The 25,187-nt window shown below is 59.5% G+C and overlaps 2 protein-coding genes across 2 annotated transcripts; one reads left to right on the plus strand and one right to left on the minus strand.

Moving 5' to 3' along the window:
• Window positions 1-22: 22 nt before the first annotated feature.
• MRPL27 (mitochondrial ribosomal protein L27) lies at window positions 23-4,984 on the plus strand. Its single transcript, XM_003996697.6, has 4 exons — window positions 23-150; window positions 2,239-2,370; window positions 2,787-2,854; window positions 4,585-4,984. The coding sequence occupies exons 1-4, from the start codon at window positions 111-113 to the stop codon at window positions 4,789-4,791; spliced, it is 447 nt and encodes a 148-aa protein (XP_003996746.1). The 5' UTR covers window positions 23-110; the 3' UTR covers window positions 4,792-4,984.
• A 5,891-nt stretch (window positions 4,985-10,875) lies between these two features.
• XYLT2 (xylosyltransferase 2) lies at window positions 10,876-24,621 on the minus strand. The gene is made up of 11 exons (XM_023243625.2): window positions 24,426-24,621; window positions 17,618-18,110; window positions 17,208-17,383; window positions 16,712-16,914; window positions 16,214-16,294; window positions 15,842-16,058; window positions 15,559-15,735; window positions 15,056-15,318; window positions 14,598-14,793; window positions 13,628-13,961; window positions 10,876-12,101 (listed from the first exon to the last, which is right to left on the minus strand). Exons 1-11 carry the CDS (start codon window positions 24,558-24,560, stop codon window positions 11,779-11,781), a joined length of 2,598 nt encoding a protein of 865 aa, XP_023099393.1. The 5' UTR covers window positions 24,561-24,621; the 3' UTR covers window positions 10,876-11,778.
• Window positions 24,622-25,187: the final 566 nt, after the last annotated feature.

Below are 25,187 nucleotides of genomic sequence, written 5' to 3' on the forward strand. Positions count from 1 at the left end.
CTCCCCCGCCACTCCCCGCGCCACTTTTTCAACGGCCGCGAAGACCCCGGAAGTAGATCGCCCGGTAGCGGAAGCAGGTCTCTGAGACCGGAAGCGAATGTACGGCCAATATGGCGTCGGCGGCGCTGGCGCTGAGGACGCGGGCGGCCGGTAACGGGACGCCGCGGCTGTTGCGGGGCGAGGGGTGCCGGCGGAGCGGGGGCCCTGCAGGGAGCCTGGGGGTGGAGGCCGTTCTCTGCGGAGGACACTGGGCGCGGAGTCGGGCGTGTGGGAGGGCCCACGAGCTTCGAGGGGCGGCTGTCACCGGTCACGTGACACGTCTCGGGCGGCCGGCAGTGGGTGGTGGATGGGTTGGGGGAGCACGTGTTCTTCCTTGGCCGGGCGCGTCAGTACAGCTTCCCTGGCGCTTGGTGACTTGGGCACCTCGCTTCCACTCCCTGGTGTATTTGGATCCCTTCATCTATAAATACTGTACATTGGTTCCCCCCTCCCCCCAAATAACCCGCTCGGTCTCTGTGCTAGACTGTGGTTCGGTGTTGGGGATCTCAGCAGAGAAGATGAAGACAGTCTCTGTCTCCCGGACCGGTTCTTTCTAGTGGAGAAGCCAATACATAATAAGCACGTACACAAAATGGTTTTAAATTGTGACACGTGCTGTTAAAGAAAGCAAAAATACGTGTGTGGGGGGCGTGTCTTTTCTGGGCGCGGGGGGTTGGTGATTAAGGAAGGCCTTTCAGGAGGTGACATCTAAGTTAAGACCCAAAGCACGATAGGAGGCCTAGCCCTGTCAGAGAATGAGGGGCCGGAGAGTGACTCACGCCAGTGTTACATTTTGAGAAGCAAACAGCTGCCCTTACGTGAATTTAAAGAGGGTTTTAAGAGTGGAAACGAGGAAACCAGATGGGAAGCTGAAATGGGAGCCTTGATGAGAGAGGATTTCCCCAAGATGCTAGTGTCAGTGAACTTGGAGGGAAATGGTGGGTGGTTTTTAAGATCTGTTTGGGAGATGGAGCCCAGAGTTTGCTGGTGAGCTGGATATGTGAGATGAGCCAAGGGAAGCGATCTGCAAGGTCTTGATTTCTTCCTGAGCAACTGCATAGGTAGTCGCATCATTTACTTTGAGGTGGAGGATGGGGAGTAGGCTGAAAGGCAAAGATTTATGAAAGAGAAAATGTAGGTAAAATTCTTCAGCTTAATAAGAGGATGAATAAACGAATAGGTTTAAAGGTAGATAGATCCCGGTGCTGGGTATTTAACGTGTCTTTCTGAGTATTTATATCTGGTCCTTTGCCCCAGCTACTCTCTGTGCTCATTAAAGCTTCAGAAACCTGGTTTCAGGAACACTGAACTTGTAGGCTCCGCAGACTCACAAGACTTCTCTAAAGACTCTGGCATAGCCCTGGCTGTGTCCGGACACCTGAGAGCAAGGACTGCCAGCCCTGTGCTTGTCATATAGCAAGGGGCTTCTAGCTTGGTTAGTGTGAATTTTAGTTCACTTCCTTTTTCAGAAGTAAATGCCGTTGAGCATTTCGGAATGCGTATGGGGAGGTCAGGTTGTCAAGGGCAGGGTGTCAGTCTTGGCTAGGACCTGTGCTGGATAGGCTTGCCCAAGAGAATCTAGCCTTCTGAAATGGCTGGGAGCCTGTGGGAGCCACCCTCAGAGAAGCTGCCCTTTTTTGTTTACACGTATCTGGTGTGCAGTGGATGGGTGGATGGCTGAGAAAGTGGTGGGTGAGGCCAAAGCAGGACCCTCTGCCTGGGTGTCCTGTTGCTGGGCCCTGTGGTCTGGCCCTCCGCAGTGCCTGGAGCTTTGACGACATGTGGTGAGTGAGGCTGAAGCCAGCAGCTCTGTGGTGTCCTCTTGATGGCTTACGTTTCTGTGGTGTTTGTCTCTCCTCAACAGGACTGAATGTGTCAGGACCCAGGGCACATGGTGTTTATTTATCTTCCATGAATATTTCACTACCCACCACCTCCCCTGGCCACACACACTCTTCGCATGAGTGCATACACCCTGGACAATACAAGGAACGACTTGTCCCCTGCCATGGGAGAAGGCCAAGGGCTTGCAGACACTCCCTGAAAACCAACACAGTCAAGTGGCATTTCTGCTCACATATCTTCCTCCCCTCCCCTGCCACTGCCCCCCTGTCACCTCTCAGCTTAGCAGATGGCCCATTGAGGCAGAGGAGGAGTGATTGGGAGCCTCTCTGAACAACTTTTCTGTTCTGTCTGCAGTTACAACCCTGCTGGGCCCCCCTCAGACTGCCTCTCTTGCTGTCAGATATGCATCCAAGAAGACAGGCGGCAGCTCCAAAAACCTGGGTGGAAAGTCACCAGGCAAACGCTTTGGCCTCAAGAAAATGGAGGGTGAGGGTGTGCCTTGGCTTCCACTTCCCACCTGCCCCCTCCCGTGCTGTCCCCAGCATTCCTTTGCAGAACAGGAAAACCACGCACACTCCTGGTCCTCTGCTATGCACTTAGCTCGCCAGAGCACTTGGTTCCAGATTCCAGATGCAGAGAAGACCTGGGGCAGGGAGGGGGTCCTGAGGAAGAGCAGATAGCTGTGAACCTGGGCCACGTGACTGGAGAGAGAAAACTGGCAGAGGGAGACCCGGAGCTGCTGCTGCTGCATGAAGAAATTGACTTTGTCCAGGGTCAGGCTTAGAGGTCGGCGTGCGGCACGTGGTCCAGGAAAGCGAGGGCCGCTGTGTTTTCCCAGCAGTTAGCTGTGCTGCCCCAGCACTGGGGCCCAGCGTCAGTGTGCTTGTGGACTTCTCTTTTAGATCACTACGTTCATGCCGGCAACATCCTTGCGACTCAGCGCCACTTCCGTTGGCACCCGGGCGCCCATGTGAGTTGCTCCGTGGCCCTTTCCCCTTTTTTCTTTCCCAGGACCACCTCTCTGTGCTCCTAAGCATGATAGTAAATAACAAAACAGTTGCGTTCATTGGGTACTTATCAAATGCCGATCATTTTGCTTCCTGGGCCTGCATTATCTCGTCTCACCCTTAGCCCATCCCTGTGATGCGGTAGATGGCACCTCCATTGTCCAGGTAAGATGCCAGAGACTTAGAGAGTGGAGGGGTCCACGTGACAGAGCTGGGGTTCATGCCAGGGATGCCTGACTGCCGGTCACTGTGCCTTGCCTTGTGTAGCAGCAGCCTGGTTCTCTCGGGTCTCCTTTCTAACCCCCACCTGTTGGAGGAGGAGACGCTTAGTGATTTGAGATATTTTTTGAATCTGGGGAAGCTAATTCCAGTGTATTCCTTTTTCTTTCTTTCTAATCGCTGTTTTGCACGAAGTTAATAGATGGCTGAAAAAGATAGTTTGGATTTAATAAGTACAGCGGACGTGCAAGAAATCAGGTCTACAGCAGACAGGGATTTCAGCTTCAGCAAGCTGGGATTACTTTCTGACGTAGGAAAGATCTTTGTCAACGCAGATCAGTGCGAGACTCTTCACGATCTTAAGTGTTGGTTTGGTTTCCTTTGGAATCTGTTTCCCCTACCGCCCCTTTTTTGGCCATTTTAGGAGGCACCGAACGACTGATAGTAGCCAATACTTACGTCAGAAATGCTAATTTGTATGTGAATTGATTGTACTTGCAGGAGCTTTGTCTTTTAGAACTTGAGACATTGGCTGTGTGGCTGTGTTAACTCTTGGGACTTGCCAAAGTAATAACAGCGACAGTAACAAAAGCTAACGTGTTGTGAGCTAGGCAGTATTCTGAGCTCTTCATGATGAACTCATTTAATTCCTCGAGTTAACCCCATAAAGCAGTTAATATTACCCCCGTTTTGCAGATGAGAAAACCCAGACACAGTGAAGTAACCGGGTCACACGATAGTAGGTAGTCGTGCTGGGATTTGAACCAGGCACTCTCGCTCCAGGGCTCGTTCCTTTAACCAGAGAAATACTGAGTACCGTGTTGCCAACCTCGAGCTCTAAAAGAAAAATGCCGAAATACATACAGTTTACAAACCGTGTATGCGACTCGTAGTTTATTTAGTTTATTCTCTGCTCATAGTCTTCGCCCAAAGAACAGCTAGAAATAAACAGCTGCCCCGGCAGGTGAGAGTTAACCGAGTCGATGCACATATCAGCGGATACCATTGGTACTGCCGTTTTGTTAGTGTACGTGTTGCCATAGATACGGCCTTGCTCTGTCCTTCCCGTGAAGCCTGAACTTTAGAGATCGCCGTTTGGATGAAAATATGGCAAACGTGTGTTTACTCTGACAACTCCGGTGCTTTTTCATTTTAAGCGAGGCAAGCTCCCAGGGGCAGTGATGAGGGGCAGTTTCCCTGGGCCTGGGGTTTGGGGATTTGTCTGGTGTGGCTTCTGGCCAGCCACACAGACACGGGTCCAGATCCTAGCCTTTGGGGACGGAGCAACCCCGTGGATTGGCTGTCGGAGTTTTTGTTTTCCCCCTTCTGTCCCAGGGTCGGTAAAGAAGTAGAAGTCAAGGAAGTACCAAGCAGTAGGAAAGGGAACCCAGGGTAGAGCTTTCTGATCTCCCGTTTGGGCCCTGGGATGGACCGCCTGGCCGTCGGTCCAGCTGACTGGGTCTTTGTGTTGCAGGTGGGGCTGGGGAAGAAGAAGTACCTCTATGCCCTGGAGGAGGGGATAGTCCGCTACACTAAGGAGGTCTATGTGCCCAGTCCCAGCAACGCGGAGGCTGTGGACCTGGTCACCAGGCTGCCCAAGGGTGCTGTGCTCTATAAGACTTTTGTCCATGTGGTTCCTACCAAGCCTGAGGGCACCTTCAAACTGGTGGCTATGCTTTGAACTCCTGGTCGAGGCCGCCGGACTGAGACTGGAGCCCAGGTGACAGGAGAGGATGGCAGCAGCAGAAGTCAAGGGTTGGCACGACAAGGTCTGCTGAGGACGTCTGTTTGGTGGTGATTGCAGAAGACTCTGAAGTGACTGGCTCTTGGGAGACCTGACCTGGGGCCAGAAATAAAGTGTGCTGGAGTCATGAGTCTGTGCTGTGTGGCGATAAACCTGGATGGCGCTGCTTGCTGGTTTTTTTGGCCCTTACCCACGTTCTGTAGTGTGCACCACGGAGCACCCTCAAAGCAGAGTGAGGAAAAGACAAGAGGGGAGTGTGTTTGAGAAGGGATTGCTTTTGAGCCATCTCCCCGAGGGGAAGGAGGAGGAGAGCTTGTGCTTGAGGGTGTCATTGCTCCTTCTCCCCAGGAACCCATCCCAGGCCGGGTCCTGGGGGGAGTGGGGGTGTGGGGGAGGGGCCGTAAAGGAAGCAACATGGTCATGTCCTCTCCTGGAGCCATATTTGGAGGGAGCTGGGGCTGCAGCCCCAGGAGTGGCCACGTGGCCAACCCCTGTCTGACTCTGTGGGTCCAGCGTAGAAAGTCCCCATCTACCCTGGAATACCCAGGTCCTTTCACTGATGAGGCAGAATGGGTGACAAATGGGCTGCTTTCCATCTCCTGGGGAAAGACACGCGCACCTCACATCCTTTTCTGGTTCTTGATTTATCTCAAACCATAAACAGCAAAGGATCTGGCTTTAGGAACTCAATCTGGGCCTGGACTGGGCTGGGGCCTTCACTGTCAGTCCAGCCCAAGACCTTAGACGCTTGGCTTTGAGTGGCAAGGCCAGGAAGAAAGTCTCAGCTGGGGCAGAGGGCTGTCTTGGCTGTTGGGGGTGGGCAGTTTGGGCTGCAGCCCCAGCAGGGCCTGTAGGGTCCAGTGGCTTCTTTCCAAGGACTCAGCCCTGCAGGCAGGAGCTTCAGGGACCGGGGGCACAGAAGCCTCCCAACCTAAGAAGGTCTGCCTTGAACTTGTCACCTTATTTTCTCAGGACACGACCCCAGATTCCCCACTTCCTGCAGATCCTTGGGAGAGGTGGCCCAGGGTTTGTTGAGGTTCACTTTGGCTTCCTTCTTGTGGGGGCTCACGTACCAAGGCCCAGCTGGGGGAGATGGCTGGAGGTGTCTCTGTAGGCTCAGCACTGTCCCTGCCAGTCCTCTGGAAAAGCAGAAAGGGGCAGGATGGGAGAGGGTGTTCCTCCTACACAGTGGTGTTTCCCTGAGCAGAGCAGGTGTCGCTTCATGGGGTGGATGAGCAGAGCCGCAGTTCGGTCGTGGTGCAGGCAGTGACCTGAGGGCCTCGCCTCCTCAGCTTGGTGACAGCTGAGGGATAGGAGAGTAAAGGCTTTAGCCATTCCCTGACACACCAGCCTTTCCACCCGCCCGTACACATGTCCTTTCTTTTGGCTTCAGCTTTCTGTGTCTCCTCTCCCCTAGTGATGTTCCTTCCTGGAGACCAGCTGAGTCGTGGAGCTGTTGGCTGCACAGAATCCCTTCCGCAGGAGCCTATTCTGAATCCCAGGGCAGACCCCCCCTGGGCTGGGGTCTGCCATCCTTCCCTCCACCCGAAGAGGTGAAGTGGGGCCTCCTCTCAAAGCCTGGGGCTCTCCACCAGTGACCCCTTCCTCATCCTGGGCTCTAACTGGGCATTATGTATCAGTAATATGAACAAAAGCTCAGTTGTCCAAGGCGCCCGAGGTTAGGAATGCCGAACATTCGCCTCTCTGCAGGCCCAGATCCCGAAGCGCCGTGCAATCAGCTGGTGAACCTGCTGCTGCTGGGTCTTCTTCCGGATACTCTCATAGCTGGGCAGGCGAGCCAGCTGCCACAGGGGCAGCTGGTAGCTGCTGGGAAGCCACGCACAGAATAGCCCTGTGACCAAGAAAAGCTGAAGGGGGGGCAGGCAGGCACACATGACCCTTTAGCTTCCATCCAGACCTTCCCCAGGGTGAGTCTGAGATTGGGGTACCACTCGGCCTACGCTCCCAGAAGTCTCTAGGCATCATCCCGTCCCCAGCCACCCTAAGCCCCTGGCCTGACTTCAGCCTCCCCTCCCTTCCCCTCCCTCGCCCCCCCCCCCCCCCCCGCCAACATCTCTCTGCTGACTCCCGGGTGACAGCCCCAAGGATCCTCCCTCACCTGTGTCCCCTGGGAATCTCAGCAGCTTCCCACTGCCTGGACTTCGCTAGGGTGTCCCGTGGTATGGAAGCAGGGAGGGTGGCAGTCCTGGGGAGCATGAAGGATGACTGAGTAAACTCAGGATTTGGGGTCAGCAAGCAAGAGAGCAGAGCCCAACCCCTTCTGTCCCTATGGCTGTCTCCCCTCTAGTTGTCTCCAGGCCAAGGCACAGAGCTCAATCCTCTGGATTTCAGAGATGCACCCAGTGTAGAGACCCCAGTCCTCTCTGACCACTAGCTCATTCTCACATGGTCTGGCAGCCGGCTCTGATGACCTTTGAGAGTCAGAGAAAGCCTCCTCCTCCTGCCCTGGGGAGGTTGCAGGTCAGATGATTCCTTTTGCTCTCTGTACCTAGGCTCCCATACGGTATCCTGTCCCTGGGGAGCAGCCTGACTGTAGTCACCACCTCTCTGCAGTGAAGGCAGCGCTCTGGGCTTTCCCCTGGGAACTAGGGAGAGGGTGGGCCTCCAGTTGCTTGTAGAGCTGGGATGAGATCATTGTCCTCACCAGCAACTCCCAGCACTGGGTCCCAGTTAACAGTAACCAGGCAGGACGCTGACAACGTTATTAACCTTTTCCATGCTGATGCTCTGGCCCCAAGGGAACCCAGGCTGGGAGTGCAGAGTCCATAACGCTACCTCTTCCCCTGCCCCCAGGGGCACAGGTCAAGGGTCCAGCCTGGACCTGGCACGCACAGGCCCACCTCACCTCCCCACATTGGAATCCTGCTCCAGAAGTTTAGTAGGGTTGAGCTGGCCAGTCTGACATCAGCTTGACAGGCAGGGGAGACTGGGGTGCGGGCAGCTCCCTTTTTGCTGCTGCATCAACCCCCTGCAGGCAGAGATTTATTTAGGAGAGCGGTGTAGCTTTATCCTGTCTCTTTCTTCAGTCCGGGGAAGTGATGTGTGTAAGGAGTTTAGAGAGGGACAAACTTGAGGAGAAGGAACTTGTGGCACCCTTAGAAGCTGTGAGTCTGAAGGGAAAGGGAAGGACTCCAGAGCCTGAACTCTGACCCCAGTGCCCAGCCCCTTCTCCACCGTGACAGACTGTGGCATCTCAGAACTCGGCAGGGAAGGGACTAGCCATACGCAGCATTCTTCCCAAGTGGCTTGCCCTAGGTGACCCTATAGATGAAGAGGCTGGGCTCCTGGCCTACGGTGAGGGGTCAAGGGTACATCTGATCCAACCCTGGGACTCACCAGTGGCCACAACTAGGACGAGGAAGGAGGCTATTGCCCATGGTGGTCTCTGCATGCAGAACAGCAGTGGCAGAGGGGTGCCAAGACAGGGCATCGGCCTTGAGCCACCTTGAAGACAGTTGGCAGGGCCACAGGACTGCTCTGTCACCAGACCACCCCCAGCCCAGGAACTCTGGCCCAGAGGAGCAACTGCATTCGAGGCAGGGTATCTGTGAGCAGGTCTGCCCCTGCTGGACCTGCCAGTACGGTGCCAGGACCTCCTGTCCCACAGAGGGCACTCCCCTCTGTGGACCTGGCAGCCACCAAGCCCCTCTACAACCTTCAGAAGGGGTTTTGGCAGGAATGGGCTCAGCTTCTACACCCCATGGCCAGCCAGGGGAGCTCCAACTGGCCCGGACCTCTGTACTCCTCCGTTCCAGATCGCCTCGCAGGAACTCTGGCCCGCCACTTCCCATTGGCCCGGGTAACTGGGCTCCGGATGCCAACTGGCTGTCCTCTGGTCTCCGCTCCTGCCTCTAAGGGAACCGAGGCGTCCACGGTTGCTCTGGAAACCGGGCATGGGCCACAAGATACAAAAGCCTCTCTGCAAGGGATCTCCCCCCTCCTTCCAAAGGAATTATCCCAGCAGCCTAGGGGTCCAGCCTGCCCCAGAAGACCCCCACCCCCACCCCGTCCACATCCCGCCTGCCCTGAATCCTGATCTTGACCCCAGGGGCCCCACCAGGAGAGGATTTCAAAGAAGCCTCAAAAAGCCCAAGCCTCCAGGTTGAGCTCACCCTACAGACAGATGGGGGTGAGGAACACGGCGGAGAAGCTGCACTCGCTCTTGCCTCAGTGGTTTGCACAGCAGAGAGGACAGGAGAGGAGAGCTGCCTTCTGAACCAGCCCGGGTCCTGCGATGCTTCCAGCTCAGGAGGCCAGAGCAGGCCCGCCAGAGCAGTGCGGGTGGGGCTGACCTGCACATTAGACTCTCCTGGGGGAGGGGCGACTGCTCAGGTCAGGATCTTCGGGTTCATGAGTTTGAGCCCCGCATTGTTCTCTGCATCGGTCTCTGCTCTGAAGGTGTGGAGCCTGCTTGGGATTCTGTCTCTCCTCTCTGACCTTCCCCCGCCTGTGCGCTCAGGCGCTGTCTCTCGCGCTCTCTCTCAAAATAAACACAATCTCCTGGGGGAGCTTTGAGCCCATACTTTCCCTGGGTTCCCTCCTCACACCAATGAACTCTGAACCCTCAGTCAGGATGCCAGGCCACTAGGCTAAAAGTGCAAACTCAGAACGCCCACACCCGGGGACAGTCCGGAGTAATAAGTAACAGAGGGCCTGGTGTGATGGGGTGAGTGTGGCAGGGGCCGAGACGGCGCTCACGCCCCCACCAAGTTAAAGGGACAAGACTTTGGAAACCGTTGCACTAAGCCTAACAGCGGCACAGCCCGGGTGAAACCTGCCCACTGGACGGCAAGTCGTCAGCCAGCAGAGCCTCATGTTCTGACCCTTACTGCCTGTGCGTAACAGGCTGGACCCAGTTAGCAATTTTTCTTTTTATCGACCTGAGAGTCGATGTGAAAAGAAAAAAAAAAAAAAAATTCTAGAGAATCGGAGGGGAGTTTCAGATGTTCACAAAAAAAGCAGCCGGAAAAAAAGTCATCCTAGCCCCTAACCCGAGCACGATTTCCTGGGAGATCCTGCTATGGGCTCCTTCCTGGTTCGCCGCCCTAAGGACAGCAGGGTGTAGTGAGAGTGGTTCGGAGGCAGGAGGCAGGCGTCTGTGAGGCTGGCTGCCACCACCTGATAGCTGTGGGCTCGTCATTCCAGTTTCCTAATGTGCTACATGCTACATGCAGGTAATAAAAGTTCCTGCCTCACAGGTTGGGAGGATGCCACAGGAAGCCGCCCGCAGGGTCAGCACGCGGGCTGCAAGCACAACCCCAGGGCTGTTCCTGGCGGGCAGGGGTGCCCTCTCCTGGCAACTAGGAAAACTGGGCGTGAGGCCGTCTAGGCAGGAACTGAGCCCTTTGTCCCCAGGCGTGATGTTAGGACGGGTTTAAAGGTCTGAGAAACCCTCGCTCCTGCATTAAGTAAGGTGTGAGGGGCTGATACGGAGCCCTTGCTGACAACGGTGAGAGAGTTGGAGGGAGAAAAGCCTTGGGCAGAGGAGGGAGGCTGGACAGACCTTTCCAGCCTGGCCCTCCCAGGTCTTGGGGCCCCAAGCCGCCGTGGCTCTTGCCCCTAAAGCTCCAACAGGAACGATCAGGCCGTGGCTGGGGCTGCCTCCATTCTCAAGGATGCTCCATAACTCAGAGCTGGGCAGGAGAGTGAGGAGGGCTTGTGGGATGGGCCCTCATTATGCCAACGGCAAAGAAGCCACCTCTGCAGGAAAGCGCTGGGTCAGGACCCATGAGAACTGAACTGGCTTTTGTGCCGGCCTACTGGGTGGCAATGAGCAAGTCTCCAAGCCTCTCTGGGCCTGCTTAGCCCCCAGAAAAAGAGGGAGCTGCTTCAGATGGGTTCTTGTATCCCTTCTGGCTCCTGGATTCTTAAACCATTCCCACTCTAGGCAAATGGGACCTCCACCTTCTCACGGCTGCCAAGATATACCAGCGAAGACGTTTCCAGGGCCCGACAGTGATGGCTTCCCGACACCCAGGAGGAAAAACACAGAGGCTCGACTTAGAGAGATAGAGATATATTTCTTCTGTTGCATATTTCAGACTTCACACTGAGCTTCAGGCACAATGCTGTTCTAGGTTCTTCTGAGAGCCCTGACAGAGCCTTCTTCCCACACTGCTTGTGAGGGCTCGCCCTCCCGGGCGGGAGCCCAGGCCCTGCTTGCAGTTCTGGGTACCTGGGAGACTTTGCATTGGTCTCAGCAGGCCCTGGTGCCCTGTGTTGCCCATCAAGGGGCAGGACATGCTGGAAAGCCCTAGAACCAGCCCCACCCCTTCTTCCACGGTCCCCTGGATACAAGAGGAGAGGCTGTCCCGCTAGAGTCCAGCTCTGCAGCGCTCCCCCAAATCACCTGTTCTCCGGGCCTCAGAGCCTGGCGTGGCACTTGCACCCCTGTAGAGCCTCAGCCATGAGCACCACAGGCCCCGGCTGGGAGACGACGCCCTGGAGAGTGAGGCAGGCCCAGCCTCCTCCAGAACAACAACAGATGGGCTCGTCAGGCCCCTGCTCCCCAGAGCCATGGCCCACTTCCTGGAGCTGCCCTGAGCCCTATTGCACAATTTCGTTTCCAGTTCCTCCCCCTACCACCCGTTAAAAAAAAAAACAAAACAAAAACAAAAACACACACAAAAAAAACCCAAGAAACCTAGAAGGAAAAGTGAGGAAGAGTGGGGCGTGGAAGCTGGAGCCCTTCTCCCCACACTCCTGCCAACCTCTGGTCCCCAGCAAAACCATTAGTAGGAAGTATGATGCCCACCTTCGCTGCCGCCCGCGCGGGTTCGTGATGGCTGGCGTGGGTGTGCTGCCTGGGCTTCTGGTTCTTGCCTGTAGGGAGGGGACGTCCCTCCGCTGTCTGTAAGGTGCAATTTCCCCCGGGGTCATCCGGAGGTGCTGGCTGGGGCCCTGCTACCTGAGTCGCCCGTCTGCTTTGACGGGCCCCAGCTCTGATTTGGGGTCGGGGAAAACAGAACTCCAGCTGGTCAGTCTGCAGAGCTCCAGGGAGGGGCAGGTGGAGGGGCCCATGGCACACAGTCCGGCCACAGACCAGAAGCCACTCAGCTCCCCATCTGTCCAGGCCTCGAGTGCCGGGCCCGTGAGCTCCGCGTGCCGGCGGGCGGCCTCCTCCGCGGGCTCTGGCTGAGGCAGGTTCAGGATGCCGCTGAGGCCCTGGAAACTCTGCTCCATGTACTCGTTGTGAGGTGGCCCGGCATGCAGCCAGCTGGCGTCATCTGGCGGGGGGGGGGGGGGGGGGGGACACACAGAATAGGTGGTAAGCATGCCCCGCCCAACTGAGGCCACGAGGGCCAGACTCTTGAGATTCAGGTCTGGGCACCCCCGCTTCTGTCCCAACTCTACCACTGAGTCACGTACGGCTGCGTGACCTATGACCTCGGGCTCATCTGCGGAACCTTCTGTGCCTGTAAAACTGTTAGTTTTGTAAAATCACGGCGGTCATCTCTGAATCCCCGACTTGGGGATTAAGTAGAACGGTGGGTTCAAGGCATGACGGATGATAAGGTGACGTTCCTGTAGTGGTCTGGTCTGTGTCCCCTGTGCCCCTTCTCAACCACCTCCAGTGGTTCCCAGAGCCATGAACGGCCCCCCACTCAGGCCCTCAGCTCTGGGGCCCAGCTCGCTTGTCCGGCCTCCCTTCCCACCGCTCCTTACGTCCTACTCCTGCGACTCTCTGTTCCCCTTGTGCACCAGACACCTCAGCTTAGGACAGCCCTTCTCTGTCTATGAAATTCCGGTCCATCAAGGCTCAGCTCCAACAGCGGCCTCCATCTGTCCCCATCTCCTGCATCAGGCTGGGAGTCCCAGGAGAGCAGGGGTGCGGCTTGTCTGCTCTGGATCTGCCACAGCGCCCCCCACCCTTCCTTCTCTAGATTACCCCTGCTCTGACCCACTTTCTCTGTGATAAGATGTAGCCAGAGGAAGGGAGGAACCTCTACCTACCCATTGAGCACCTGCTGACCTACTGGATACGGGCTACCTTCACCCGCATGCTCATCCCTCACATCTCCCGGGCGGTGGCTGTACTAGGCCCCTCTCGAGGGAACCTGAAGTCTCTGCCTGTGTTCAGAGCCTGCTCGCTTAGCCTCAGCCAAGTGGGGGGTGGGCCACGTGACCCTGCCCACCCAGCCACACAACGGACTGAGGGCCAATCGGATCTGCTGTCCCAAGAATGAGGAGCGGGGGCCCCAAGAGGCCCTGGTTAGTTTCTGCTGCCCTGAGAGGCCACGTATCATGTACTGAGAAGCCAGAGCCTGAGGCTGACACACAGACGGGACAGGATGAGGGACAAGATGGCCCCACAGAGACAGACAAAGCACCTCCGGTTCCCGGTGAAACCCGAGACGTTTCCTGGGTTCTGGGGGACAGCCCTGCATTCTTCCAACAATTTTCCCTTTGTACTTGAGCTAGTTTGAGGGGACTTGTGTTGCACACACCCAGGAGGTCTCCAATAGTTGTATCACTCCTACCTTACACGTAGTAAGACTGGGGCTCAGGAGGCCAAATAATTTGCCAAGGATAAAGGTCCAAGTAAAGCGTCAGCTACACCTCACAGCCAAGTCTGCCTGACTCCAAAGCTTGCCTCTCTACCCTACCTCAGTGCGGGGACACTAAGGGCCAGACCATCAGGGCCCCAACCCTGCCTCTTTCCCTACTCGAGGGTCAGCTCTGATGGTCAGCTTTTCGGGGTCACCTGCCAGGCAAATCCTATTCTATCTGGCTTCTGGGCCTAGATCCTTACCTTTCCTGAGAGGTAGTTTGCGGTTGAAGGTCAAGGGCAGCACGAGGAAGCGGGTCTCGCCCAGGGGTTCCCAGAATTGAAGCAGTCGAACAGTCCAGGCCCCTGGCCGCAGGGGCCGGCTCAGCGGGGGCTTGTACTGCGTGACCTCGGTGTCCGCGTCTACCGCGATGTCGTAAGATGTGGCCACCACGTAGGTGGGGTCAATCCACACCACGGTGGCCGTGAGGTTGGGGCCCCGGGCCCAGCGCTGCATGGCCACAGGCTCGTCCAGCGGCCCCAGCAACCCCCCAAAGTTCCGGAAAAGACGCTCCTTGGGGTCCCACTCGGTGCCGACCTGTAGGGAGGGAGGCAGCTGGGCAGGAGCCTGGGGAGCAAGTCCTCTCTACTCTGATGCTGCCTCTAACTCTCTGTGTGACCTCAGGCCAGGCACTGTATCTTTCTGGGCCTCAGTTTCCCCGTTTGCAAAACGAAGGGCTTGGACTAGGATTTCCTTAGTATCTTTCTCAGCTCTCGGATTTGTTCTACACGCCTGTCCTGGCTTGCTCTGCAGTGGTGGGGGCGGTAAGGCAGAGATGAAGTTTGAGGTCCTGCCCAGAGACCATCTCCACACAAAGCCAAGGCCTCTAAGAGCAAGAGGACACTCAAACGTCTAACGGAGTATCAAAGTCCCTCCAGAAGAAAATCACCGTAGTTTCTGAAGCCTGGGCTCGTGTCGTAGAGCAGCTACGGTCCCCTCCTTGCTCACTGCACGTCCTCGGTGCACCCCAAGTGCTTCTCAGTGTGCGCATGCGGGGGAGACACAGGCATGAGCGCAGGGCATCACCAGGGTTCCATCACGGGGAAAGAGCCCATGGACTCAGTCCTGAGAGGCCCAGCCCAGTCCTTCTCCCTCCCTTGAGAGTCCCTCTCTTCCCACTACCCTGAGTCTTGCTGGGGGTCGGGAGAAAGCAAGGGGGAGGACCTGTCCCACCTCCAAACTCTGGAGCCGGCTGGCCTGGTCACTGCGCCCCAACAGCTTCAGCGACCCCTGGGGCATCAGCCACATCTCAAGCGTCTCTGCCGGCCCCTGGGCTGAGGGTTGCACCGGCTGCGTCACCAGGTAGCCCTGGAAATGGTCGTCATAGAAATACAGGTGCACGCTGGACGGCAAGCCCCTGGGCTCAAACCTAAGAAGGTTCCAGCAGGGAGAAAGGGAGATGCCATCAGCACACCCGACTGGCCTGGAGTCCCAGGGAGGGGGCTCTGGGGAGTCCCGTCCCCGGGCGCTTCCTTCGCCCCAAATCTCACGCCCCCAGCACCTGCACGCCTGGCTCTTGCCTTTCTCCCTGCCTCAGACTGGGGGCTCCCTGGGGCGGGGGCTGTCGCTTTCTGACTGACCTCCCCACGGGGCACCCTGAGGACCTGAGCTATGTCAAAAGGAGGCCTCACCTGCAGAGGGGGGTGGCCAGCGGGGGTGCAGCGGCGGCAGCGTGGCGCAGGCTGAGGCGGACAAAGGCGTTGTAAGCGGTGAGCATCACATCGCTGAGCCCACTGGGGCCGTCGGCCGCGTCGTACGTGTTCTCCCAGTAGGCCTTGAGGGCCGGCGTGCCCGGGGGGTAGCTGCCATACAGGTGGAAGTCCAGGATTTCCAGTACCTCCTGGTTCACAGTCGACTCAAACTTCCGGGCGAAGAAGGTGGGTCTGGAGACTTGCTGCAGTGGGAGAGGTAAGGAGGGTGAAGGGGTCCGGAGGCCCCTTCAGATGGCGTGGCTGGAGTGGGGGCCCTCCCCGGCCTCTTGGGGCCCTTCCCTGCTGCCGCTGGAAGCCCCCTGGAGCCCCAGGCGCTGCTCCAGGGGAGGCCCCCCCCAGATGCTCTGGTGGGTTCACCCTGAATCCCTTCCGACCCTGGGAAGCGCGCAGAGCGGCTGGGGGCAGGGGCCACGGGGAAGCACCTGCAGCCGGAGGAAGTCCTGTGGCTTGAAGTCGTTGGGGGAGCAGCCGCACCAGTCCACGATGTGCTTGTACTGGCACTTGCAGCCCAGCCTGCGGTTCCAGTTGGTGACCCGCAGGTTGTTGTCCACGAGGCTCTGGCAGGCTGGGCTGTTCTCCAGCACCGTGTGGAAGAAGGACTGTGGGGGGGGGGGGGGGGGAGGTGGGCAGGGCAGGATGGAGGGTGAGCCTCGGGCACCCCGTCACACAGCCTCCCTGGCCTCGCCGGGGACCTGGGCCACCCACCTCCGCAGGGAGCAGCGTGTAGGTGTAGAACTGGCGCAACTGGGCCACCAGCGGGTCGTCCGTGTACACCACGTACTCCACAAAGCCGCGCGTCAGCACGAACCAGTCGGAGCCGCCGTCCACCACGATGCCCGCCGGGATCTGCCGCTCGCCCAGGCGCCACATGTGCGAGTCACATTCATGGAAGAGCCGGTCTAGGCCCTGTTTCTTGATGAACCTGCGGGTGGCAGACGAGCTCGCTCGGGCACCTGGGGACCAGTGGGCCTCAGCCTGTGGTTGGTTTGCAGGCTTTGCAAACCGGCCGTGTGTGGGAGGGGCTGTGACGAGCCCCCTGGCCGGGCCCCCCCCCCCCCGCCCTCCCCGAACCCTCACCTGGAGTTGTCCCGGCCATGTGACTTGAGGAAGTTCTTGTCCCGGTTCTTAGACAGGAAAGCCACCAGCTCCTCGTTCGTCCTAGAGAAGGGAAGGGGCGTGGGCGGTGTGGGTAGGGGGCCTGGCTCAGGCCCGGGGCACAGCCCCCTCAGCACCCTCTGCCTTCCCTCCCCAACCCTCCCTGCCTCATGGAGAGCTGTCCTAGCCACTGGCCCTGCCCCCGGATGATGCTCCGGGGTGGGGGCACCCGCAGCCTCCCTCTGCCCCTTGCCCTCTCAGCTAGCACCCAGGTCCGGGCCTCTGCCTGCTCCCTGGTCCCTTGTCACTCTCAGTCCTGACATCACCTTTCACCAGCCCCTCCCTGAACACATGGCTTTGGTCCAGGGACCGGACCCCGGGTGGGGGGGGGGAAGGGAAGGAGTCTATCAGGCCCCTCCCACCCCAAGCACCCCCACGGGCCGCCCTCTGCTCTGCGGGATTCAGAGCACTGCCCCACACCTGGTCGGGTAGTCGGTGGCACTGAGGTTGATGAAGAAGTCCCAGGCCCAGCCGGGCACCTCCAGCAGGTCCCGCATGCTGCGCAGATACATCCTCAGCAGGCTGGCCCCTCCCCAAATGGTGACCATGCGCCAGGGCGTCACCCGCACATTATCGTACCGCCGGGCCAGCTCCACCACCTCGCGGTGCAGGTAGTTGGAACGCTGGGGGTAGGTGGGCGAGACTCAGTAGCCATAGGGGACCCCCAGTATCACAGCCTCCCCACCCCACCCCCGGGGACAAGTGACATGGAATGGAGAGAGCACCGGGCAGGACTCAGCTCCTAACTGGCTATGTCGCCTTGTGCTGGCCATTCCCCATGTTCTAGGCCTGCTCCCCTCTCTCCGGGCCACCTGAGCAGATCAGAGACCCTGTCCACCTATGACCTTCTGGGTCTTGGTGCCGCTCACTCAGATGCCTGTGTGGTTACCCCCCGCCCCCCCCCCCCCAACAGTACCTTGTCTACGTGGATGTAAAAGAAATGCTGCTCGTGGTAGACAGCCTTGAGGAGGCGCTTTAGCTGGCGGATGGCACGGCCGTGAACCACCAGCATGTAGGCGATTCGGACCGGGGGGCCGTCCACGGGCTGCTGGGCCCGGACTTCGTCCCACTGGATGCCGGGGCTCATCTTCCCTGAGAGGAGAGACCAGGGGCATCAGTGAGGCCCCTCCCCAGGCCACGGGGCGGGGCTGAGATGGGAAGAGGGACCGCCCGCCCGACGCTCCCTGGTCCCAGCGCTGCCTCTGCCACTCAGCGCAGGTTATCGCCGGCTTAGCCAGGGAGGTGAGCCCCTCTGAGCCTTCTTCCTCTGAGAAATGAGGTGAAGACCCTGCCACCCCTGCGCCCGTGCCTGTCTCGTACTCTTACCAGCCAGCTGGCAGTGCCGGGGCACAGCCTTGGGCATGAGGCTCCCGGCCTGGTGCAGGCACACCACGTTGGCGATCTCCTGCTGGCACTGCTTGGAGCTGGCCCGGGCCAGGGCAGACAGCGCGTCCTTGCCCACAATCTCACACTTGGGGGTGAAGCCGTTGTCCGTGGGCTGGGAGGCGCCCTCCACGCTCCCCGTGTCTCCGTGTGGCGGGAAGCCAGCCGCCCCGACCAGCGCCTCCCCGGCTGCTGCCCCACTGAGGTTCTGGCGGCCTGGGGCTTCCGGGGGTGGGGCTGGCGGGACCCGGCGGTTGGCTCTGTGCCGGCTGGTTACGGCCCGTACCACCTTGGCCACGGGCATGCCGGGGCTCTCAGCGCGACCCCGCCAGCGCCCATGTCTTCTGCCCGCGCTGCCCCGCCGCCCAGCTGAACTGTCTGTGTCCTTGGAGCCCTCGCTGGGGTCCAGCGGCCGCGGCTTTCTCTGCCTTCCTTTCTGTAAGAGACAGGCAAACACAAGTCACGGGGACGGTCACCCTCCTCCTACTCCCTTAGCTCCCTGCTGGCCCCAGCCACCCTGCACCCAGTGAGTGCTCCTCACGGGAGGACTCTGCACGAGCAACAACATCCACCGAGCGGCTTCTCCGACCAGCCGGCCGAGGAAGTGCCATCCTACCTCCACGGCACCGTTGCACCCCTGTCCCCACATGTCCAGACCACAGGGCACCTGTGCATCCCCCCTGTGCTTGGGAATCAAATACCACCCTCTTTCCCAGCAAATACGATGTCCGTGTATGTCACAAAAGAAGGGTGGGTGGGGGGCGCCTGGGTGGCGCAGTTGGTTAAGCGTCCGACTTCAGCCAGGTCACGATCTCGCAGTCCGTGAGTTCGAGCCCCGCATCAGGCTCTGGGCTGATGGCTCGGAGCCTGGAGCCTGTTTCCGATTCTGTGTCTCCCTCTCTCTCTGCCCCTCCCCCGTTCATGCTCTGTTTCTCTCTGTCCCAAAAATAAATAAACGTTGAAAAAAAAAAAAAGAAGGGTGGGTGGGCCTGGCCGACGACGCCAGGGTCCCACCCAGGCCTGGCTGGGAAGAGACCAGAAGAAAGCATCCCGCTAACTACAGCGTTTCCACGTGGGAGTGTGGAGGCCGTGCGAGTGAATGGGCCGTGTCTGGTGGGGGGGGGGTGGGGTGGGCGGAACACCATACTCGTTGGGCTCTCTGGGAGGCAGAGACCAAGACGGAGTCATAGTGTGTGACTTTCCCTGGGGGGTAAGACCCGTGGGTGATGCGGGGGCGGGAGCCGGAGCTGGGCCGGCAAAGCCGTCAGACCACCGAGCAGGCCTGACTCCGGTGTTAGGAGGGGGGCCGAAGGAAGGGCTTCAGACAACGGCGCAGCTCGGAGGGAGCCGTGGCCAGCTAATGCGAATGGCATGGACCACTGCCACATGCCATCACTGGCCGGAGGGTTGAGGCCGAGCCTCAAGGCGCCCGCAGCTGGAGGCCGGCCCCTCACCGCTCCTCTCGGTGGGTTCTCTCCGGGAGGGAAATCTGTCCCAGCCGCCTCACCCTGCTTCCTGGCTCCCCTGCCTCTTCTCAAACTGGCACTCTCTTCCCAGCTCCCTCTGTCCCCTCCTCCACCCTCCCCATCCCTGCACCCCATCCCACCCATCCTTCGTGATCCAGCTCCAAGCCCCCTCGTGCGAACACCCCATTTGCCCCCGAGGGTCAGGTTCCTCCGGCAGGCAGAGCTCCCAGGTGAGAGACTGTCACACCAGCCCCACCTCCCAGCGTCTGGTGGAGTAGGACACCTGGCTGCTGTCTGGCGGCTGAGACGTGGGAAGAGCAGGAGGCACTGTGTGACTGTCCCCCTGGCCACCTACCTCCTCTGAGCAGGTCCCTCAGCTCTAAAGGGGGGAGGGAGGTGTGAGCGTAAGTGAGATAGAGCACAAGAGAGTGTGCTGGAAGGAGCCGTCTCCACCGGCCCTCCGCTGCTCCCTTGTGACCCCTCCGTGGGTCCCCCCGGCCCCCAGCAGTACCGCACAGGCCACAGGCCTTTTCTGGCCTGGCCTTTCAGCAGCATCACCTGCTGGTCCAGAGCACCCTCCCCACTCAGCCGCCGGGTACCCTCCCGGGGTTTCCACGGCCTCCCTGGCCGGTGTCCCTGGTCCCCCTGCTCCTACTCTGGTTTCCCGATGGTCTGTTCCCATCGCACTAGTAGCCAGTGTTCCTGTTCAAACAAGCCCCGTCTCGCCACCCCCCTGCTCCAAACCACCCCTGGCCTCCCCGCCGAGCGTGAAACCCCAAAGCCCCTCCAGGAGCCCACAGAGGCCACAAGAGCTGCGGTCTGGCTGTCCCTCCCACCACCCTCCCCCTCTGACCTCATCTCCTACTAACCTCTCTTCACGCCCACTCTCCTCCAGCCACAGTGGCCTTCCCGCTGTCCCTCCAGGCCACTGGCCACACACTGTCCCCTGTGCCTGGAATGTCCCCCTCCCCACAGATGTCTCCATAGCTCATGCCTTGCCCCCTTCAATTCTTTGCTCAGATGGCATCTTCTCAGCAAGGCCCATCCTGACCGCTGCATTTCAACTCCAGCTCTCCCTCAGCCTCCACTTTACCTTCCCCACAGCACTTACTTCCTTCTCTTATCCTATAATGCATCCATATTGTGTTATCCCGTGTCTCTCCGCTCATAGGAATGCAACCTCCACGAGGACAGGACTTTTGTTGGTTCCTCAACCAGTGCCTTCCAGCGCCCAGAAGCATGTCTGGCAAAGGCAGACACTCCCAAAATATTTGTCGTAATATAAAGTTCTTGATATAGGCTCAGCATTCAGTACCTCCTGACATCCTTATTATTACCGCATTACTATCACTGGAGGAGGATTAGGGAAGTCAGGAGAGGCGCAAAGGCGCTCAGACATTTTGGACGCTGTTGGGTTGAGTGAGTGTTCCCTGCCCCTCCCCTCCCTAGGCCCTTTCTCCCCTCCCCTGTCAAAACATGGCAGGCACCTCGCATGGCAGGGTCCGCGCCCCGCTCCTCCACCCAGGCGCCCGCACTCTCCGCGCACGGCACCCAGCCGGCCCTCTGATCTCTTGAGAGGTGCCCCACGAGAGCTCCGGGCATCTGTCCCCGTCTGAGGAGACGCTACAAGAGCGACGGGTAGGGTGGGGACGGCGCCCTGGCCTGGGCAGCCCCCAGGAAAGCAGAAAGCGGCTCCGTGGCGCTGAGTGTATGTCGACCCGGTGATGGGTGACCTGGCGGCACGGTGGGCAGAAGTCAGGTGGACAGAGATGGCAGAGCAGCTGTGGGCTCTCGGGGTGGAAGCCAGCACCAACGAGGCAGGAAGCTGGTCAAGAGGGCAGGGCACGGGGCACACGGCCAGGCTGGCTGCGGTGGGGGACGGGATGTGGGAGGAGATGGGCGGGCTGGTGCCCTGCACTGCAGCAGGGAGCTGGCTGACCCTGAGAAGGTCAATCCCAGAGGAAGCTGGGGGCCCTAGAGGCACCAGTGAGGACCGGGAGGGGGCCCCTGCTGGGCAGCCAGCCCCCACCTCTGCCCCCTCCCACCAGCGTTCATGCGGGCATCAGCGGGGCCCCTACTTGTGCCCCCAAAGGGACGATCCTCAGTAGCCCGGAGGTCAGGGTCCCCTCTGATTACTGAGGGGGAGGGACTCGCCCTCTGACCTCTGGCCTGGATGCATTCTGACCTCCGAGGTGCCTCCTCCCCACTGAGGAGGCATTCAAAGTCCTCTGCCATTTCCTGGCCCTGCAGTCCTGCTTGGAATCCTTCTCTGAGCCTGGGAGGCAGACAACGCAGAATGGCTTACCCCACATCCTACCACCTTCAGACTTCTCCGACGGTGTTTAAAGTTAAGTGGTGAGACCATGTTTGTGAAAGCTTTTAAAGCCGTAAAGTGGCTCTTTGGATGGTAATGGTCAGCCTTGGTCTGCATTCTAGCCCCTCCACAGATGGACAGAGTGTGCGTCTGAAAGGCACCGTCTGACCCCAGCGCCGCTGAAACCCCTCCGATACCTTCCCACTTCACTTACAGCAAAACCCGAGCCCTCCCTAAGGGTCTCTAGGATGTGCCCCAGACTAACTCTTGAACCTTCCTCCAGGGAGCAGGCCACACCCTTCTTCCCATTCCTCGAAGGCACCCAGCTAAGCCCATTCTCCTCAGGGCCTCTGCCCAAACTCGGATGACTGGCTTCTTGAGCTCACATACCACTTCCTGCCAAAGCCTTCCCTCACCAAGCCCCACCAACCCCCTTGACACTGAGTTTCCTTTCTGCTGTCAGTCTCTCCCTGCACTCTGTCTGCCCTTCAGGGCCCAGGCCTTGTCTGTCTTTCTTTCTTTCTTTCTTTCTTTCTTTCTTTCTTTCTTTCTTTCTTTCTTTCTTTCTAATTTTTTTAATGTTTTATTTATTTTTGAGAGAGAGAGAGAGAGAGAGTGAGTGGGGGAAGGGCAGAGGGAAAGGGAGAAACAGAATCTGAAGCAGGCTCTAGGCTCTGAGCTGTCAGCACAGAGCCCAATGCAGGGCTGGAACTCACGAACCGTGAGATCATGACTTGAGCTGAAGTCGGATGCTTAAGCGACTGAGCCACCCAGGCGCCCCTGCTTTGTCTATTTTTGTAGCCCCAGTATTAGCACAGCACCTGCTGCTACTAAGGAGGAGTGAACAAGTGTTTGTTGACTGACTGACTGACTGACTGACTGAATGGCTGGCTAATGAATCCCTATTCCCAGTGTGTAGCACTCAGATAATAGCAAGAGTTACTTCCTGACGGCTTAGCTTGTGCCAGGAACTCCTGCAAGTCCTTCCCAGGTATCATTTTCATTTTCATTTTTAGTCTTCATAATCACCCAATGAGAGAGGGGCTATCGTTACCCCCTCCCGAGAGGGAGCACTGATGAGGACACGGAAAGAGGTTTAGGTGATTGGCCCGGGGTCTCCCTGCCACTTAGCAGCAAGGCTGGAAACACACACGGGACGTGGAGGAGGTGGGGTGGTACAACTTCAGCACCCACCTTCCTAAGCTCTATGCTAGGCTGCCTGGAAAGCCTTGAGCTCTAGCAAGGTGGCCACTGAAGGGGTCCAAGCACCAATGGCTGCCTGGACCGCCCAACGTTTAGGTCATCGAGCATCGTTTCTCTTCCAGTCCAGTCCAGCCCTGTCAGCTTCTACCAGGAACCTGGGAGAAGGAGGTGGGGTGGTGGGACCCCAACTGCTCTACTCCCCAGTTCTCCGCCTCAGGCTATGGGCAGGGAAGCTGGGATTTGAGGCCTGGACAATCTCTTAGCCCATTGGGAGACTCACAGAGCCACGCAGCTCAGGGCCATTTGTTTCTGAGAAGCCACAGCCCTCCCCACAGTGGTCACTGGCGTCTACTCACAGACTCCAGGATCAGAGGGTTCCCTAACTGCCTCAGCAGCCTAGGGCGCCTGGGAACATCTCATCTGCCCAGTCTTCTCACACTGACCCCCAAACACTCTTTGTCTTCCTCCTACTTATGGGTCCACACAGAACAAGCTCACTCCCTTTGGGTGTCACAGAGCCAGCCTCCCCCCCACCCCGCCCACCCCCCTCTGCTCCTCTTGGAGTTGTGGTCTCACCTGACTCTGTTCCAGCTCCTTCACCCTCCCAGCCTCTTGGTTCTCCCCAGAAAGGCAAGGGCAGCCCTTCTCCCAGGCTCCATACCAGGCCTTCCTGACCACTGAGATGCCATAAGGGGAAGTGAACATGGAGCCTCTCTTGGCCTTCTGACTGCCAGGTGGAGAGGCCCAAGAGGAGATGCCAAGCAGAGTGTCTGACTCAGAGCCCTAGAGGCACCAGAACCCACGGGGTGGGGGTAGGGGCAGGGAAGCCTTGTCCTCTGGCCCACAGCTTAGGACCAGGGTTTGGACCTTCTAGAATGGCTTCAGACCCCACTGGACCCTTCCTGAACACCCTGGGAGGGGACGTGTCTGGGCCTCCAGCTGAACCCAGCCACGAGTGAGTGACACCCTCAAGGCAGGGACCTGGGTACTGAGCTGGACAGGTTTGTCCCTGCTCCCGGGCCTGAGTCTCTGCTGAACCAGCTGATGCTGTCCCCATTCCCTAAGGGCTAGAGGCCCCCCTCACTGCCCCCACCCCCATTCCCTAATGTCCTGAGGCCACTCACCGGCTCACTTCTCCTGACCATCTCCTCCTGAAGACCCACGACTTTTCTTCAGACCCCAGGCTAAGAAAACCACACCTGGGGGATACACTCCCAGTTCTCTTCCTCGGGGTCACTCCCTGTTCCCTCAGTTGCTGTACTGAGTTCCAGCCCAGGGCTCCACCTCCCCATTGGCGACAGCCCGTCAGGCGCAGCTGGGCGCCGATGCCCGGGGTCCCTCGGCCCCGCTCCTCCGCCTACGACACGCACACCCCCGCCCCCTCCCAACTTCAGAAAGTTTGGCCTGGGGCTCCCCACCTCCGAGCAGGCTCGGGCCCGGCCCCGCCTCCCGGTCCTGCTCCCAGCGCCTGACCTTCATAGCTCCCCGGGACGGAGACCACCCCACCGATACCCGCTCCTCCCGCCCGGGCCCCCTGCCCGCCCGAGGCCCGGGCCTCCGGGTCACGCACCGCCTCCGCGCGCAGTCCCTGGGGCCCTCCTGGGAAAGAGGCACCAGGGGTCCGATGTCCTGCTCCCCGCGGCCGCCCGCGCCAGCACGCACGCGGCCGGTGCCCCACTTCCCTGGCCCGGGCCGCCCGCAGCCCCGCCAGGACTCCGCGCGCCCCCGCGCCCGGCCTGCCCGCCTGCCCGCCCGGCCGTCGGAGCACCTCGCCCGGCTCGTCTTCCTCTAGGCCGCTGAAGCTCCACACCACCAGGCCCTGCAGCAGCAGGATGGCCAGCGCCGTGGCGATCGCCAGCTTGTAGCGCCGCACCAGCTTCTGCACCCGCGCGCTCGCCACCATCTTCCTGCCCGGGACGCGGGGCGCGCGCCCAGCCCTGCAACCCGGCCGCGGGCGCGCGCCTGGGCGCGGACGGAGCCTGTGGGCCCCCCCATAGGAGGCGGGCCTGGCGCGCGCCGGGGCGGGGCGGGGCAGGGGGCGGGGTCCACGGGCCAGAAATGCCGCGCCCCGCAGGCCAGGGGCGGAGCCTGGGGTCGCAGAGCCGCGGGCCCGGCCCGTGCGGGGTCCGCCTCCCTGGTGGTGCCTCCCGGGTCTTCGTCCGTGGCCGGGTCCCCGTGGGCGCACACCTGCTCCAGGATGGCAAACCGGCTTACGGAGAGGTCTGCGGCCCGACCTCTGTCTTGCTCGCCGCCTGGTGTCGCGGGAGGTGGGGCAACTCAGCCCCCTGCTGATCAGCTCTCCGCCCTGGGCGCGCAGAGAATGCTAAAGCTCCCAGAAATGCCGAGTTGAGAGAGTGTATAAACGCCACAGGCCCCTGCTTAGAAACCCTGGAGGCCGTGCCCACGGGGCAAAGTCTAACCCCCTTGACTGGCACCCGAGGCTTTGCACAGAGCCTCGTTTCCTCTTGCCTCTTCTTTTCATCCTAAGGATCTTAAGGCCTCTATTGGAGCCGGGGGTTCTCAAATTCTA

Source organism: Felis catus, chromosome E1, assembly GCF_018350175.1.
Source record: "Felis catus isolate Fca126 chromosome E1, F.catus_Fca126_mat1.0, whole genome shotgun sequence".
Lineage (NCBI taxonomy): Eukaryota > Metazoa > Chordata > Mammalia > Carnivora > Felidae > Felis > Felis catus.